General features: G+C 45.1%; 1 protein-coding gene across 2 annotated transcripts in view; it reads left to right on the top strand.

Moving 5' to 3' along the window:
* Positions 1-15,030: 15,030 nt before the first annotated feature.
* The window catches only part of LOC309352479 (transducin-like enhancer protein 1), a 75,908-nt gene continuing 71,356 nt past the window's right edge, over positions 15,031-19,582 (top strand). Inside the window, exons 1-4 of one of the 2 annotated variants that reach the window (XM_081880977.1) lie at positions 15,031-15,361; positions 16,491-16,591; positions 18,577-18,640; positions 19,034-19,078. In XM_081880977.1, coding sequence (XP_081737103.1) covers positions 15,338-15,361; positions 16,491-16,591; positions 18,577-18,640; positions 19,034-19,078 — 234 coding nt within the window. In that variant the 5' untranslated portion in view covers positions 15,031-15,337. The remainder of the gene's footprint in view (positions 15,362-16,490; positions 16,592-18,576; positions 18,641-19,033; positions 19,079-19,582) is intronic. The other variant, XM_081880976.1, reaches the window with a different exon arrangement.

Raw genomic sequence — 19,582 nt, 5'->3', positions numbered from 1 at the left:
GCAGCCGCCCAGCACAGCGCTGAGTGCGGGAGAGAACCACACCCGACCAGCCCAGGCAGCAGCAAGAAGAAGCTGGCAGCGGCGGCAGGTTAGGGGTTAGGGGCGCAAATTACTTGCCTTGCCCCGGGTGCTGACAACCCATGCTACGCCGCTGTGCATGCCTTGAACATAAAATATATACGTGGTTAAGAATTACATTAAACGTATGCAAGATGGTTGGACCCCAGGGCCCCTTCTGGAACACCAGGCCCCAGCAATTTGTACCGTTTCCCCAGCCCAGCCCCCACTCTTCAGCTCTGAGTGTAGCATAGCGGTTCAGTCTTACCCACTTACCTGATAATAAGCTGCATTGAGCTCACTGAGGCTTCCTTCTGAGCAAACCTTTTAGACTTGCATGAGAATAAGCGGACAACCAAGTTTCATAGCACAATTCCAGCCATGTCTACTCAGAAGTAAGTTCTATGGAATTTGTGGGAGTTTAGTTCCAGGTACATGGAGTTAGGGTCATAGGCATAGCCATTTACTCTTAAATTGCCATGGTTGAGCTGCTAGGTAGACTCAGGCCCCATTTGCAATATGGGAATAATAATACTAACCTACCAGATAGGGTGGGACACGGGTGGCGCTGTGGGTTAAACCACAGAGCCTCGGATTTGCCGATCAGAAGGTCGGCGGTTCGAATCCCCGCGATGGGGTGAGTTCCTGTTGTTCGGTCCCTGCTCCTGCCAACCTAGCAGTTCAAAAGCATGTCAAAGTGCAAGTAGATAAATAGGTGCCGCTCTGGCAGGAAGGTAAACGGTCTTTCCGTGTGCTGCTCTGGTTCGCCAGAAGCAGCTTAGTCATGCTGGCCACATGACCCGGAAGCTGTACGCCGGCTCCCTCAGCCAATTAAGCGAGATGAGCACCGCAACCCCAGAGTCGGTTACGACTGGACCTAATAGTCAGGGGTCCCTTTACTTTTACCTTTACCAAATAGGGTTGGTGGAAAGATGACTGAGATATTGTATATGACACCCATTGAACACTCAAAAGTGCTCCGTACATGTTAAATATTGCCATCCTTAATGATGAAATTGATTACAAGAGATTAAAAGGCCATAGGAACTGATATCATGAATCTGAACCCCCAGAAAACGTTTGTGACTATAATAGGTAGGAATAGTATATGTACATACAGTTCCTCAATGAACTGTAATACCCCATTCACCAGTGAAGGGAGGAATGGGACCAGTGCTAGCTTCAAGTTCCATTTTTGTGGGAAGGGCTTGAGCAAGATGATTTCCGTGGTCCCACCTCCTTACCAGCATCCAGTTTGTTTGTCCCCACTGTCCCATCTCTGGGCCAGTCTGCACAACCATCTGGAAAGATTGTGCAAGGCCAGTGGAAGAGGGTGCTCTGTTTCCTCACAGTCTCTATTTGTGACTCATGAGCAGGAAGAGGATCCTGCAAACCATCAGCTGTGGGTCCTCTGTTCAAGGTACGTCTCAGCAGATGGCCCAGTGATGGCGATCCACCGAAACCAGCCATGAATGAGATTGTGCCTGCTTGTCCTGCTTACAAATTGTATGTGCATGAGCTTTGTTCACAGGTTCTGGTGATTGCAGGGACGGAAGATCAGGAAGGTCCCCAATGCCCACATGCATGTGTTCTCCGCCAATAAATTTCCATTCAATTTCAAAGATTTTTAACAGTTTAACTTCAAATTTAATACAAATTTAAAAGAATTTTTATAAGTTGACTTCCCACCCTTCCACCCTGGTGTTTCCATTCCTGCCCTTTCCTGATGCATTATGTATCATACTTTTATCCATTGCACTTAGTCCAAATTACAAGGAACTCAGTCACTTACATGGTCATGCTCCGAAACTTCTCAGTAATGGAGTCAACTAGAGGCCATCCCACGCCCTGCCCCTCATCACCTGTAACAAAATCCTCCATCCCCATCCAAGGCAGTGAGTGGCAATAAATGGTGCAAGTGGACAATCTTCATCATCCCAATACCTTCAGGGTGCTTTAAGGGGGGGTGTTTGCCTTTTCTGTACGCCAGCTCCCTCGGCCAATAAAGCGAGATGAGCACCGCAACCCCAGAGTCGGTCACGACTGGACCTAATGGTCAGGGGTCCCTTTACCTTTACCTTGCCTTTGCTATCCCCCATTCCTCCACCCAAGACTTCTTTGAGCTCAGAGAAACTGCTTCCATGTTTGTGACATGACCTGGAAGTCCTCTCATACATGCATTCCATGATACAGAAAACAATCCAGGCATCTCAGGGCTTCCATTAATTGAGGATGGGCAGGGAGGAAGTGGGTTCCTGTTTTACAGTCATTGCTCCAAGGCAAGGTTTCCCAAAGTTGGATCTCCAGCTGTTTTTGGACTACATTTCCCATTATCCCTGACCACTGGTCCTGCCAGCTAGGGATGATGAGAGTTGTAGTCCAACGATAGCTGGAGACCCAAGTTTAGGAAACCCTGCTCTAAGGTAAATTCACACAATTATTGTCACCTCTACAAAAGTTTTAGTATCAACTTCTGCGAACAGACTGCTTCAGACTTTTGTTATCAGACTTGTTCAGATATATCCTGGCCAACAATGGAATCCATTTATGCCAAACACCATAATGTGTAAGTACACCTTTCTGTTATTATATTTTCAGTCCAGTTATTAAGCCAAACAAATTTGTGTGTACAATACTTCTTTTATTTTCTATAGTGTGGAAGGTTGTGATTCTACAGCTTTAGGTACAAATGTATAAAAAATGAATGTATAAACTGATATTATTTTAGGTTCAATCCTAATCCCAGTTGCCTGGAAGTAAGCCCCATTGAATTAAATGGGGCCTACTGCTAAGCAGACATGGTTAGGAGTTCTGCCGTAGCTGTTAGGTAAAGGATACTGGGATGTCATTTAGTTTCATGGCCTCCTTACTCATTTGATACTATACATATTTGCTGTCATATTTTGAGACCAAGCCTTTGTTATATTTGTATATTAAATATGCAATTATATTAAAATTATGATACACTTTATTTTTGGTAGTGAATTAGGGTGTGTGATACAGCTCATCTAGTGTCCATCACCTCTACACATACATATAAATGGCAAGTAGCACTGTTGGTCCATTGCGGGGACTCAAAAGTAACAGTAATAATGTCTTTATTAATCCCTTTATTAAAGGTAAAGGACTCCTGACAGTTAAGTCCAGTCGCAAACGACTCTGGGGTTGCGGCGCTCATCTTGCTTTATTTGCCGAGGGAGCCGGCGTACAGCTTCCGGGTCATGTGGCCAGCATGACTAAGCTGCTTCTGGCGAACCAGAGCAGTGCACGGAAACACTGTTTACCTTCCCGCCAGAGCAGTACCTATTTATCTACTTGCACTCTGACGTGCTTTCGAACTGCTAGGTGGGCAGGAGCAGGGACTGAACAACAGGAGCTTACACCGTCGCGGGGATTCAAACCACCGACCTTCTGATCGGCAAGCCCAAGAAGCTCAGTGGTTTAGACCACAGTGCCACCCGCGTCCCTAATCCTTTTATTAGAACCACTTAAAATATCCACGTATATCTGTAAGCAGTCATTTGAGCTTCCATGTGTAGTTTTTCAGACCAGATGCAAAACAAACCAAACTGGTAAGTGAAGAGAAAGGTGGCAAGGGTGGAAATAAGTAAATGTTGCAAGATGTTACTAAAAATTGCTTTACTAAAGGCAGAAGTTGCACATTTCACCACTGGCATGAGCCAGCAAGAGAAAGTGATGGACTGGCAGGTGGTCTTCATTATGCAGCTCATTCACAATGTCAAGAATCTTACAAAGGTGATACTGCACCTAAAAGGTTATCAGGTTGGAGCCAAGGAGTCTAAAACAATTTCTTTGACAATACTGTAATGGGTAATATCTCTGACACCTTTCCAAGATCTTACCTGGCATAATACATTAAAAATGGGAAAGCACAGTACTTTCCAGAGCCTTTCTCTGTTCCCTTATCTTTTTTTACCCCTTCTATCTATAAAGTCTCTTTCAAAAAGCTTTCTCATTCTTTCTTTGCTTCTAAGCACCCTGCAAAGGTACTGAAGTTGTAAGGGAGCTATTTTAATTATAAGCATTACAGTAATGAATTCGAGTACACTAATTTATCATAAATGACTTCCCCATCTGTCTCTAAAGTATGCTCCAAAAATTATGTGAATGTGATAATATTATGGTTCAAAGTTTACCACATTTTCCTTGTCAAGAATACAGCACATGTTAACTTTTAACGTTACATTACAGAAGTGTGTGTGTATGTATGTGTGTGTGTGTGGTCTCTTCCCTAATTTATTTGCACTTCAACCTATTGGGATCAAACATCAATCGCTGTAGGCAAAGGAAGATTGGGGAAAGAGACAGACATTTGCCCCCAGACACGGAGAGCAAAGCAACATCTGAAGTGCTGCAACTATTCCCCCCCCCCATCCAGCCCACTGTACAAATTGTTCACGAGCATGGAGTGCTTCCAAAAGACCTAATTAGCAACTCACTGCAAACATTTTTTGCATTAGCTAATGATCCAGCTACACTTGTAAGTAAACAGCACCAACATATCTAATCAATGCAAAAAAAGACAGAGAGAAGGAGAAGGCAACAGAATGCCTATTAAACATCTGGATGCAATTTTCCAGTTTGGCTTAGAACAAAATGAAAACACATGACGGTTCTTTTGATCTATGCCTCAACAAAGAAATTGTTGGTCTAAAAAAAACTATAGCATACTGGCCCAGTCAATGTGTCATTTTCATAAAACCTGGTCATTTTTCTTCCAGCGTTCCCATATTAATTCTGTTGGTTTCCTGCAATCTCTAATTTTACCATATTGCATGAAACCAGAAGAGATTCTTGGGGGCTGATCTTATTTTTGTTTTAAGCGCTCGTGATCTCTGCTACTGTTCCCCCCTCCCTTTGCACGTGAAGATTCCCCCTCCCTCCCTTTTTGAGATCAAACACAAGGGCTTCTTTGAGACAGCAGTGACTGTCTTAACTCTGTAACGTTGCTAAAATGGAAAGATGAAGGAATCTGCTTGAATGAATTGTTACCAAGTGGCATGTGGCTTCCCACAACCGTTACACTTCTGGTCTGTGTCACATGCTCAAATCCTGCTAGGCCTTGGCCTGCCATATGGCCTGACTGAAATCGTTGTAGAACCTGGCAGTTTGATGCGATCGGCGCAAATACAACACCACCACACAAGAAGGCAAGGAAGAAATACATGAAGCAAATGTACAGCAAAGGATAGGTGTGCCACTTCTGTGAAGAGGGCCACAACAAGTCATGAGCCAGTGGTTCAAATCCCCATCACTCCACCATGAAGCTCACTGGGTGATATCAGGCTAGTTTAGGGGTCGGCAAGGTTTATTTTGCCTGGGCTGGATCGGTCCCACGGAGATCCCTCCCTGGGCTGAATCGCACGCCTACCCATTATTTTCGGTGTTTGCGGCTGCGCAGACGTGATTTTCGGCATCTGTGCATGTGCAGACGTGATTTCTGGTGCCACGGAGGCAAGTCCCAGCGCCACGCTGCACTGGTTTAGCACAGCACGCAAGTGGGTGTCTCGGTTTGGGGGCAGCTCAAGAGCCAGTCAAACGACCTCCGTGGGCTGCTTCCGGCCCATGGGCCTTCCGTTGCTGACCCCTGGGCTAGTCGTTGTATCACAATAAGCTTAATAATTGCTGGCATCACAAGGATGTTAATGTCAGCACCAGGTGGGCCTTGCTGGAGAGAATATTCCATAAATATGGGGGGGCACCACTGAAAATATCTTCTCTCTTGTCACCACCCTCCAAACCTCACTTGAAGGTGGCGTCCTGAGAAGAGATTATGTGTTCATCCCTTTGCCTCCAAAATTGCCTGAGTACTCTCACTGTGTACTTTACTGTGCAATTAATCTATTAGGTTTCCACCCCTCCCCTGTAAATTAGATGGCAGTAACATTCTTAGGATAGAAAAGTAGGCATGAAAGGAGAAAACAGAAGTAATGGGAAGCCACTCAGTGCTGGATGTTGTCTCCACATGCTGTTCATTTATTGCCCAGAGAAGACTGAAGCCGCTGGTGTCTCTGTGTCTTTTGAAGTTCTGTGTGAGGAAGTGTACTATAATTATCATAGTATGGGAATCAAGGGGAAGCTATGACCTTAAACCCTATTAAGTTTCAAATTATGTTCTTCATTAGTGCTCTCCATTAGGCACCACAGAATCAGTCCCGGCAAGGCATGATCTTGCTACATCAGAAGGTATTTGTATCCTTATAAAAACGGAGTAACCTTTTTATTTGGGCTAAAGCAGTCCCTTTGCTAGAATGCAGAACAATTGACCATGGCTATTTAATGTGGCTGGCCTGGTGGAAACGTGTTTTTCTGTTACTTGAATAGATAATGTACTAAGAGAATCTGAAAGGGACTCAGAGCTGAGATCAACAATAAATTATCCTGCAACAATGATTTTTTTACACATACACTATTTGAAAGCAATAGAATATTAATTCTTATAACTTCTCAACCATATTTTGATCATTGGTCTTCATCAGTAACTTTTATGTAATAATGCATATCCTGTTATGAATTACATTGAGGAGTCCTGCCTGGCACAATATTAAGTAAAAGTGTTTTTAAAAAGCAGAATAAATCTTCTATTCTTAACATAGCCTCTTTCACCAATAATGTAGATGTAAATATGGATAGGGGAGCATTATGTCATCATCTGGGAGTGATATTTGACTGTCATATAGAATTGTTTTTGTAAGTTGTAGTCTATTGAGAGTAAGGTGTTGTTTTTTAAACTTTTTGAATAATAGTTACAACATGGTAAAATGTGTCTTTAGCAAGAATATAGGAGAAGTGTCTAAAGAAAAAGACAATAGTTAATTATGCTGCTTGAAACTAGTATCTATAAAAAGGCTGAGAATGTTAGGATATATCTGGGAGTAAGAATTGGCTGTAATTGTTAGGCTTTTTCAAACAGGTTCTTAGAAAGACTATTACTAAACAGATTGTAAAGGGTTGCACCAAGCAATTTGAATGGAGTAGGAAAAGATCACATGACAGTGCTTCTTCCCATACAGCAGCTCAGTTATTTTCCCCCTGAAGGTAATGAGAAGTCATTAGTCTGGTATGACAGAGGGTGTATGCGTGTATTCATGTATTCCACTTTGTGGGTGCAAGTTACTCTGTTTGCAGTATGAACTTCTGATGGTGCTTTTAATTAGCAAGGCAAAGTTTAGTGACTATAATTAGTTTATAGACTGAATTGGCAATTGCCTCTTCAACTTACGGAAACTGGAAAGAAATAGGATTGTTATATGTAATGATTTGGTTAACATAATATTTTAGCATAGGCTGATTATTAGAATTAATGACACTATTAAGTTTCTTTGGGCACACACTCTTTGAGTTAGGCTGCAGTTGGAGTCCCATTTACCAGGGAGTCTTCTTTTTCTTCTTTGGCAATCACTCGTAGCCAAGTAACATTGTCTTCCATGTCCTTCCACAGTGGGGCCATTGGTTTCCGGGCAGGAGTTGATCACAGTGTGGATTTGCTAAATGTGCCTTCCTCTTAGCACATTTCTCCCTTGCGTCCTGAGTTCGAGTGTCTTCAAAGCCCATGACACCTTTGGTAAAGGTTGTTCTCCAACTGGAGCGCTCACATTTTTAAAGATTTGCCTTGAGACAGTCTTTAAACCTCTTTTGTTGACCACCAGCATTACGCTTTCCATTTTTTAAGTTCGGAAGCCCCATTTACCAGGGAGTAACCTTCACTGAATTCAATTGGATTTACTTCTGAGTAGGCATGGTTAGCATTGCATTTTTAGGTTATTATCTTTGGGTATGCTTCTTGATAATGCTACTGTACTTTTCTTTATTGTGGAGGAAAAGGCTGACCTTCCAGAGCACAGAGTCTTTTTCACAAGATCACAAAATGGTGTTAATAATGTGAATTGGGGCCACATTATTGGGCATGTGCATGATATTTATTAATTTAGAAAAGTATTTATACACTGCCCACAACATAAAATAATTTCAAGAGTGACTGCCTCATTAAAAACAAGGAAACCAAAGATCTGAATAGACCTGTGTGCATTAAAAAACAAACAAACCAACAAGAGATGTCTGAAGGTTAACACTGAGGATAGCTGCTAAATATCTGCTAGGAGAATATTTCCACACGAAATGTTCAACTCCCAGTTGAGGACAGTTGAGCCTCTGCAACACAGGGGAATCACTAAAAATGTTCCTTCAGGTGATATCAGCGATCAAGCTGGGATACGAAGGCTCAAGCAGTCCTTAGGGTAACTTGGACCCAAATTGTCAGGGCTTTGTATATTAATAACAGATACTTGAAATGGTCCAGTAAAATGCAGGTAGATGTTTTAGTATAGGTATCACATCCTGAGCACCATTAACTACGCGCCGCAGTCTACCTGCTGCATTTTGCACCATATATTTATTTCTTTTAGTTATATCCCACCTTCGCTCCAAGGAGCTCTCAAGGTGGCAGACATAGTTCTTCCCCCTTTCTCCATGTTATCCTCACAACAACCCTCCGATGTACATTAGGCAGCCACTGGGCCAAAATTACCCAATGAGCTGTGTGGCTCCTAGTACAACACTCCAAACCACTATTCCACGGGACTGGGATATATGGAAATCATGGCTGGCCAGTGTAGTACATGCTGAATGATATGCACGAACTAGCTGCACAGGAAATATCTAGGAACAGAACATATTGCTCAGCAATGGTAAATATATACATATTGTCCAAATTCATTAATAAATAAAGCTTCAAATGCCCCTGAAGGGGGGGGTGTGTGCCTTAAGCAACTCAAAAGGCCACGGTGAAGCTCTCTGCAATTTAATTTGTGAATCAGCGTAATAACGAGGAGATTTTTATGAGCCCACCATCAAATGAACAAGAAAAATAGTTAAATATGCAAATGAGCCGGCATTTATTGCATTAAATATCCCACTGATCTCCCGCTGTCATTTCAATAGCAGAGACTGAAGAAATGTTCTCTGGTATCAAAGTCAAAATCTCAGGTGGCTCAAAAACACTTGTTCAGAGCAACATGAACAACGTGTACTTTCAGTATGTGTTAAAACATGCCCTGCAAAAATTAACTTCGATCAATAAGATTACATAAAGCTATTCAGCATCTTTGCAGCAAGTCTGAGAAGGGGAAAGACTCTTGTTTGTGTTGCAAAATACATTATTTGAATTATCTCTTTAGGTCATATTAACAAACTTGTACCAGCAGGTTAAACATAAAGCCTGTCTTAAACTTAGCTATCATAACTCCACACTAACTTTGTTTCTTGGTGTGTGGCTCCTACATACACATATCACAGTGCAAACCTATTCAGATCTACCTGGAAGTGGACACCATTAATCTCATGGGTACCTACTCCCAGGTAAGTGTGTACGGATTGTGGTCTGAAGAACATCCTTATGTGTGTCTACTCCCTCTTATAAAGGGGACTCAGCCCATAGCTGAGCATCAGTTAAGATACCAGAATCAATGTAATTATATTATTTAATTGCCACTGTGCTAATAATTATTTGTTTAATCTGTTACATTTATTTGCCATTCAATAACAAAAGTACTCATTGCTATAATATATACAACTTCCCTCTTTCATTCACAGGCATCTGAATGCCACACACCATTCCACAGTGACTTCTTTTGGTAAAGCATGGGATTGCTAATCTCAGGGTCAAGCAAAAGATTCCTGCATTGCAGGGGGTTGGACTAGATGACCCTCATGGTCCCTTCAAACTCACAATTCTGTGATTCTGTGATATCTGTGTAGTAGAAAATCCTGGCACCTGTACCAGTCAGTTCATAACGTGTGCTAATCATTGACCCTACTGGGACTCAACATTGTCTTTTTTAATAATAATAATTTTATACCCCGCCCATCTGGCTGAGTTTCCCCAGCCACTCTGGGTGGCTCCCAATTGAGTGTTAAAAACAATAAAGCATTAAATATTAGAAACTTCCCTAAACAGGGCAGCCTTCAGATGTCTTTTAAATATAAGATAGCTGCTTATTTCCTTGACATCTGATGGGAGGACATTCTACAGGGTGGACGCCACTACTGAGAAGGCCCTCTGTCTGGTTTCCTGTAACCTCACTTCTTGCAGTGAGGGAACTGCCAGGAGGCTGTTGGCGCTGGATCTCAATGTCCAGGCAGAATGATGGGGGTGGAGATGCTCCCTCAGGTATACAGGACCAAGGCCGTTTAGGGTTTTAAAGGTCAGCACTAAGACTGCTAGTGTGCCCTGGAACAAACCCAACAGTTCCCCCAAAGAGAAAAATCTGTAGTGGTAGGCAAGCTTTCAGAGAAGCTTGTCTATTGTCCTGTTGTAATCTCTCTTGATCAGCTTCTGAAGAACCCACATTGCAACTTGGAAATCACAGTTGCAAGCTGTGACAGGTATGAAAATTGATTAAGCTTTGTATTATTTGTGCAATATAGTAAACATGGTTGTTGTAAATATACAGGAATATTCAAAGCTCTGCACCTGGTGTTTCACCTGCAGGCCAAACCTTTTCACTGACAGTTGTGTCACCTGAAAAAGCACAAAGGGCTGAAGAAAAAATGGCCGTGTCCTTCTACAAAGGGGAAAGAATTTGGCTGGCATAACAGCAAGCCATTAACAATTTACAATGGCCCAAGATATTCTGCTGCCTGAGATAAAGGACCAGATACAGCACCCGCCTCTCAACTGGATTCGCACCTGAATCTTCAGCAGTGGTGAGAAGACATCACCCTCCACCATAAGACCAGCAGGCTAGCTTAGTGGACACAGGGCAAGCTGCAGGGCACACAGCTTTGTCCTTTAGCAGAAGGGAAGGCCAGAGGGGGCTCATAAGAAATGTAGTCGGGACAGTGGCATCAATGCACCACCCCAGCATCTGTCGCCTGAGGCAGCTGCCTCACTCTGCCATAGGGCTGGCTGCATGGACAATCCAGAATTCATACTGCTATGAACTTCAGCCCATGTACTGTACTGACAGTCATGATAACCTTTTATAGGACTCAAAAACATGTTCATGCTAACAGCCTGGTTAGGAACTTTGAAGTTGGTCTTAAAGTGTTCAGTTATTTGCAGGATCTAGCCTACAGGTGGGTGGGTCTTCACTGGCAACGATGCCGCACATGGAAAGATTCTCTCCACATTTTGTTTTGTTTTGTTTTCGTAACCTCTGTTGAGAACTTAGCTAGTTGAAAATAATAAGAAAGACTGCTCTTGCATTGCAGTGCCTGAAAGGATCCGCTCTGCAGTGCCCAATATAACATGGGCATCATTAAGTCAGTGTAGACTTTAATCATACCACATTTTTCCTGTTTAGGTAAGATCTCAGAATTATTAATTGTGGAAGTGAGCTGAATGCAAGAGCAAATACTGCTTTAGCAGAGGCTTAGAAACATAAGTGTTGGACATTGCAGCAGACACAAAAATCAGCAAGTGGGCATAATTAGATTATAAGCCTCCAGATCAGAAACGGTGTCATTTTTGCTAAGTATGAAGAGTGAGGCACTCTCATCAACTTCCGAGACTGCAGTTCAGTGCACAATTACGCGGAATGCCATGTATTTTACTCCTGAGTAAGCATGCATAGCATTGCCTTGCAAAATTGGTATATGAAGAAATCCTGACCCAGGAGCACACTGTGAATTGAGCCACTTACGCTTATGAAGAATTTGATCTACAAACTGATATTTTTATTATTAGGCATTTGAGGCAACCTATCACCTGTGACTTCTGGTCTTTGAGACTTTTTGGGACTGGGCCTATTGAGCTATAAAACACCCAGCTGACATGGTGCCTCTCAGGCTAGGAAGCTGACACTTGCTGGCTGTATGGTGAAGAGATTTGTTACTGAGAACACCCCATCGCCCAGTAACCTTTCTTGCTTAGCTGAGAAACACCTGCAGCAAAGACCAGCTCCTTTGGCAAGGCCACGGGGGTTGCTGTGACTCTTTTCAGGACTGGACATTGCAACCTTCAAAGGGTGGTGTGCCCTTTTTTGAATTTAGTTTTGTTGTTTTTTTTTTTTTTTTTTTAAAAATAGGCCAATATGTAAAAGTGTGAAGTTGTATGAAAAGTTAATTTTTTGTTGGTGGAGATGCTAAGAACTGTTGTTTCACCTTCAAGTATGTGAGCTTGTTTTTGTGGATCCTGTCCCCTGCACCCAGTGGCGTAGCGTGGGGGGTGCAGGGGGGGCGGCTGCACTGGGCGCAACATCTGGGGGTTAGGGTTAGGGGGCGCAAATCCACGGGTTAGGGGGCGCAAATTACTTGCCTTGCCCCAGGTGCTGACAACCCACGCTACGCCACTGCCTGCACCCTCATGGGAGAAAGGAGAGGGCTGGGTGTTACATGCTAGGCTTGTAGATCTGTGTTTATTCCCCCCCCCCCCATCCCGGCTCTGTTTTTTGTAATGTGGAGTTAATGAGTGTTTTGTTGGCTAGCTGGCTGGCTGCAGTGTGACAGAGAAGTGGTTTCTGCTTTAGGGCGAGAACATGTTAGTGTAACCTGCTCTCTGTGAGAGAAGGAGTGTGTGCACCCTAGGGGTGTTTGTGTGTGTGTGTGTGTGTGTGAGAGAGAGAGAGAGAGAGAGAGGTTTGCCTTAATTGATGCTTTTTCTGTTTCTTGCTGCAGGGTTTGCTGGAGTTCCTAACACATATCCAGTGTGATTTATGGGTATTTTATATGGTTTTGATTGATTTATTGTAGATTTCTTTTATATTAATGTGTTTTTCACTGCTTTGGGTGCCTTTTGCCCCAAAAGCGGTATATAAATAAGCCCGGGCATAGCATTCTCCTTCCACAAAGGGCACCTTATATGTCTATCTGAAGTTGAGTGTAATTTATTGCTAGGTTTAGTCATAAGAAAGGAGTTGTTACTGTGGCCAAATTAACAGTGGTAGGAATGGACTCTCGGGCTGTATTTTTAAATGTACACACGGAACTGTCTTGCTGAAAGTGATTGGGCTTTTAAAAAAAAGCTGGGAAAGGGGAAAAGAGGGGGTACCTAGGCTCTTACGCCTTCATTCTATGGAACACTGTGGACAGAATGCCACTACATTGCATTTAGTAACTTAAATCCACAGCTCTTTTGCTTACACTGCGGTTTTTTTAACCCAAACAGGGATTTCCAGCCTATCCTATCAACAACAGTCTCTTTAAACTCATTACTGGTGGGTTAGCCGCTGCCTAAATTCCTCTTTATCCCATGAACAAAACTTCCAATATGCCTGCAGAGATAGCGGGGACATCAGAGGTCAAACATGCCTTTGGTGTTCTCAAAAGTAGGGCAACGCTGGGCTCTATAGGGAGCTGGCAAAGAATGGTGTGGCCTTGTGTTGAGTGCTTTTATTTTTTTTATTATCACCTAAACAGATAGGCCTAAATTCAAAGGCCGTTGATCGGGTTAAAAAAATAAAATAAAATAAATGTTTGACCAACTGTTAAGTCTTGATATTGGCTAAATACACTTAAGATCTCAAAAAGGGACTCGTTCCTCTTTCTGGCTACGGAGGTACTTCAGTAAACACACGCGGAGAGCCTTCTGACAAATTAAAGATAAAACCGTTGTGAGAGAGGAGGCTACATTTTTCTGAAGCCCTGGAGAGGAGTTGTTCGGAGGAAACTTTGATACAGATCGCTCTGAACACGCCGCCCTCCAAGGCAACATCATGGTCCTCCTTCCTCCATTAGCTTAAACAGGGCAGCATCTATCTGACTGTCCTGTAGCTGGGATGCATTATTTATCTCTCTGTGTTATTTTCACAGATTTCTGGAGAGAGCGGGGCAAGGTAAAGGAATAATAATAATAAAAGAGAGAGAGAGAGAGAGAGAGCGCCTAGCCTATCCTGCCCCCCCCCCCCGTCTCTCTCAAAAGCCCACGTTACTTTGATTGACAGCTCAGCCTCTCCACTCTCCTTCTCCCCGACCTTCCCATTTTCCCTGCCTGTCTGCCTGCTCCGCCGCCTCCCATTGGCTCGCTCGGAGGGGTCCTGCAGCTCGGCGAGGAAGCCTTCCTCGCAAAGGCGGGGGAGGAGAGTGAGAAGGGGGGAGGCGAGGCCTGCCAACGCCGGCTTCCCATTGGCCTGACGTCACGGCCCCACGTTGGTTCCCGAGCAGGCGATTGGGCACGCGCCCCTCCTCCCCCTCTCCCGGGGCGGGGCCGAGGGGCTGGTTAGCTGGAGGAGTGTGAAACCGCGTGTTAATGTAACCAGCGCGGGCGGATACTTGGTGTCCCGTTTATTGCGATCCCGCCGCCGCGCTGGGCTGCGCGTCCCGCGGAGTTGCCTCCTTGCGCGCCGAGCTGGGCTCCCTGGAAGGGGAGAAAGCCTTGTGATTATTTGCGGCGGGACGAGGAGGGCGATCGCCTGCTCCGCCTGGATGTTTCTTCTTCGAGGGATCCTGGGGGGAACTTTGGCCCGGGATTGAGAGAAGAAGAGGCCGAGCGGGGATGCTGCCGCTGCCGCCGCCCCGTCCTTTCCTGGCGGGGCACTAGCGCGGAGGCCGCTCGGCGCCGTCCGATGCGCGGCGGGCCTACGGAGGCAGCCCGTCCCTGCCTCTTCGTCCCGTTCGCGGCGCCTGGCTGCGGGGAGAGGAAGCGAGGCTGAAGCGGGGCTGGTGGGGGCGGGCGGGCGGGCGGGCGGGGGGCGCGGCTGGATCCCCCGCTTCCTGCAGCCGCTTTGCTTGGCGCGCCCCATCCAGCACCGCAACCCCCCCCTTGCCTTCCCCGGGTCCCGTGCGCGCCCCGGCCTCGAGTCTCCCTCCCGGCAGCCGCGTGGCCTTTGGTAGCCGGACTGCTGGGCTGGGGCGAGCCCGCCCTCCCTTCCGTCGGACTTGACTCCCTTGGATTTTCGAGTTGCGAAGAGATCGGAGCAGCTGCCGTCGGGGAGTTTGGGGTCTTTTTTTTCCAAGTGCACCGCGCCAGTTGGAAGCCGGGCGAGAGGAGGGAAAGAGGAAAGATTGCTTGGCTGGGGGGGCGGGCGGGCCAGGAAGGCGCCCCGTCGGAGGAGGAGCACGGGCGACCGCGACGAGAAGCGACCCCCTTGCCCGGCCAGGGCTCCTCTTCCCCGGTGACATTCACCCCCCAAAAAAAAGCTCACAACAAAGGAAGCGGCTGGAGCGAGGCGGCGGCGGCGGGAGGATGGTGCAGTTGAGCCGCGAGGCCGAGTAGGGGCTCCCGGTCCCGCTCCTCTCCCTCCGGCTGCCTTGGGTGCGCTTTTCCCCTCGGGATTTAAACTTCCAGCTGCGAAGGAGCAAAGCAGCAGCAGCAGCCCGAGTCATGTTTCCGCAGAGCCGGCATCCCGTAAGTGCCCCCCCACCCCCGTCTCCCCGATTGCCTGTCTCCCCCCGTCCGGGCAAAGTGCATGCAAGGTCGCTTCCCAGGGACGGGCCCCTCTCGGCCGCCTGCGAACTCTGCCCGTCCCGCCGGAGGAACTTGGCCGGCCCGCGCCTCGCTCCCTCGGCCCGCCGAGCAGCACCGACTCCTTTGTTTATTCTGGGACTTGTTTGTCTACCAGCCGACAATGGCGGGGAGTGGGACGGGGGGGGGCTGCTGCTGCTGCTCTGGTCGATCTCCACTTTCCAGCCCAACTGCGGGGCTAGATAAAGAGAGACGGGCAGCCGGCGCTTCTCTCTCTCCCCCCTCCCCACTCCAAAGAAAAGCCTTGCCGGTGAAACCTAGACGCCCCCCCCCAATGTCTCCTGAGATGATGGTTCCCGGAGACAGAATCTTGCCTCTGAGGAGCAACCAGAGCATTTTGCAAAACTCTTTTGAAAAGAAGGAGCAGATGGGTCTTCTGTCCCCCAGTAAAACATTTGAGCCCCCAAGTTGTTGGCCATTGCCATTCAAATGGTGTGTCATTGTAATCGATTGGGGAGGGCCTTACCTGGACCCCCAATATATTATTCAAGTTTGCACCCGTGACCAGTGGCGTAGCGTGGGGGGTGCAGGGGGGGCCGGCCACACCGGGCGCAACATCTGGGGGTTAGGGTTAGGGGGCGCAAATCCACGGGTTAGGGGGTGCAAATTACTTGCCTTGCCCCGGGTGCTGACAACCCACGCTACACCACTGCCCTTGACCAGCAGGTTTTTAAAAGGTAGGGAAGAAGCACCAGGCAGGTGACCATGGAGAAATGCTTGTGAATCTCCAAGAGGACGGTTCTGTGCCAGGTAACTAACCTGTGACCCTCCAGATGTTGCTGGATGCCTGCTTGCCTCATCCCTGGGCTGATGGAGTCCAACAACATCTACAAGGCCCAGTTTCCCCAGTGCTGCTTGAAGCCCCCCCCCCCCCCACTTTTTAAGTGTCATGTGCCCCTGGCCACTGTCTCCTTGGGTTGTGCTCTGTAGTTGGACTTTAGCTGTAGAGATGACTTTGCCTCTTATCTACACAGATTCCTCCTAACTCTTTGCTTTCTTGCTCTTCCTCCAGACGCCACACCAGGCTGCAGGACAGCCTTTTAAGTTCACCATCCCAGAATCTCTAGACCGAATCAAGGAGGAGTTCCAGTTCCTTCAAGCTCAGTATCACAGGTGGGTGCGGCCTGGTCCCTTCACTCCTGCCTTCCTGTGCCCTGTAGGCCACGTCTGTTTGGGGGATTTCAAGCTGCTCCACAGCATGCTTGTTCAGTGGGGTGTGTTTTGCTTGTTCAAAATGTACTTTGTAGTTGTGCCCAGGTGGTGGCGTGTGGAGTCAGTTTAAGGCTGTCACTCACTTAAAAACAATGGTCAGACCCCCCCCCCATATTTTTTTTGCATAGGCTCTTCAGTTCAGATGAACGTAACCCACCCTCCCCCAGAATGTGCTTTCAGAACTACACAGGAACTGTCAATATTTGCTCTGGAAAGTTTTGAAAGAGACTGAGTTGACATTTGGTCAGCCAGTGTATTCTTGTCGTCATATTCCTGCATTCCACTACTAAATGGTTGAAACATCGATTTAAACTTCTGTTGTTTAGGAAACAGAGGCATTTGGATACTAGGAACTTGTCACCACTGCTAGTAAAGGGTTCAGTTTTTCCTGCCTTGACAAAATGGTGTTTGAACACTTACCCAGGCCGCTAATAATTTCATCATGTGCAAGTTCACTTAGAAGTAACTCCCACTAAGTGCAGTGAGACTCATTTCTTAGTAAATACGCAAAGCCAAAACAGCAGATATGGTATTGAAAGTGATATGGTATAAAAGTGAGGTAAGTCTACTGTATGCAAGTCCTAATGAAATCAGTAGGGCTTTTCCAAGCAAACATCTCCTAGACTTGGTTTGTTAGCGTACTATCTTAGTTTGTAACAAAACAAACACACACATACTGAGATCATGTTATTTAGCTTGAGGTTCATGTGTACACAGTTTTAACTCTTCTAACTCAAAAGATCAAGCCAATTCAGATAAGTAGTATTCTGAGACAGCAAAGTTTTAAGATAGTATGAGCTGATCAGGTATTCTAGCACACCACTGCAATTACCCTTTGAGAGAGAGAGAGAGAGAAGCAGCAAAACAGTTTGAGTTTCTAAAGGATTTATCCTGATGGCCTATAGACTTACATTTTGAATTAACACACTTTCATTGTAATCCCAAACATGGGAGAAGTAAATTTCCATTTGGGGTTCATTGCATGTTAGAGTTTTATGCATGACAGCCTGAACCTGTGTATGCTTACTTCAGAGGAAATGCAGTGGTGTTCACTGGGACTTGCTTACAAATAAGATTGCAGCTGGGTAGCCCAACCGCTCCACAGTAAATGTGAACAGAATCCTATTGTGGCTTTACTTTCAGCTGAAAGGCATCAACTACTGGTGTAGTTAAGCATACATGTGATGCCATAATCTCTTAATGGCATCACTTAAATCACACTATGGCCCACCTTATAGGAGAAAACCATGCATGGGTTTTAACTGAAGTTAATTTTGAGAAGGGCCGGTACCTAGCTATCATTTAGGTGCTATTCGATTATGCAAATTCATAATGATTCATTTCTTGCTTCATTTTTTAAACAGGTAACTTTATAGTGCAATACTAGGTGGAAATGTACTAATATTGAAGTAGTATAGTATAAATAGTATATAATTTCAGGTAGTTTTTGCTGTTTTAAAGTGATTGCTTAGAAAGAACATGTAAAGATGTAAACTGCTATAATTATTCTGAACTCTAGTGTTTTATCTTTGGGATAGATGTACTAACTTTCTTAATATTAACACTGGCAAGAAATCAGGAATTGTACTTCACTGCAGCCTCTACCAATCATAGATCCCTATTGGAACCATGGCTTCTATACATCATCTGAGTAAATGTGTGTTTAATTTGTTCTGAGTTGATATTATGTACTCTGCATATTTGAGCTTGATCTTCCATATTAAAGCAGTATGATACAGTTTCTCTGTATTTACACTGTGATATATTATGACAGCTCTCCAAACAACTTTCTTTTCAGAATGCAAGCAATGGCAAATACTTGAATTGACATACTTAAAAATACCTGTGTCGTGGTTTATTTCAAATATATATTATTCTCTTCCTAGCCTTAAGTTGGAATGTGAGAAGCTGGCAAGTGAAAAGACAGAAATGCAAAGGCACTACGTGATGGTAAATACAATACAATCTTGTCTCCTTATTTGTTTTGATAAAACACAAAAATGATAGCATTGGAATACCCCTTAGGAGGTCACCCAGCCTAGCCCTAGCCCCATGCTCAGTGAAGGATCTGCAGTGCAGGATGGAACTATTCCAGGCAGGGTCCTCTCTTTAAACAGCCCCAGCCAAGGAGAGCCCATGATCTACAGAGATAGACAGTCCCACGATTGAGCAGCTCTTCCTGTTTGGAAGTTTCTCCTAATGTTAAGTCCAAGCCTGCTCGCTTACAATTCTATCTATCGCCTTTTGGAGTAGTAGATTGAACAAGCCTGCGCCATCAGCTTTGTAAGAGCATTGCTGCCTTTTGCATGATTCTAACACATTTTTTTCCTCCCTTTTTTATAGTACTATGAAATGTCATATGGGTTAAATATTGAAATGCACAAACAGGTAAGAAATTGATATGATACATAATTGCAACTTGCTAGAGTGCTGTGGTGCAAAATGTTTGTAGTTTTAAAAAAGCCATAGTGTATGTAGATGAACTCAAAAGATGGGAGAATGGGAATGGTGTAAGTATAATGTATAGCTTTTCTATAAACTACCAGTTGGCCATATGAGGGTTGGCATAAATACAAATGAGTTATGATTGCTACTCTGTTCTAAAAGAGTCTTCAAAAATATTTCAAGTTAAGTGCTTTCAAGGAAACCAATTTCTAGGAGAAAACTCCACGTTATAATCTTGGGTCTGCCTAACCAGTCTCTTATGTCCAAGCGCATATGTTGATGGTTGCTCAAATCCTAGCAATTTAAAAGCATGAAAAGATTAGTGACTTGGAAAGCTCTTGGTTATGACTGAGTTTGCAAGTTCCCATAAAATTCACACTTATGGCCACTATAATGGTGAATAAAAAGAGTATTGAAGTGGAACAAGGCACTAAGAACCTCATAAGA

Source organism: Podarcis erhardii (assembly GCF_964252035.2).
Source record: "Podarcis erhardii genome assembly, chromosome: 11".
NCBI lineage: Eukaryota > Metazoa > Chordata > Lepidosauria > Squamata > Lacertidae > Podarcis > Podarcis erhardii.
Note: the sequence above shows the minus strand (reverse complement) of the source record. Positions and strands in the feature narration are given on the sequence as shown.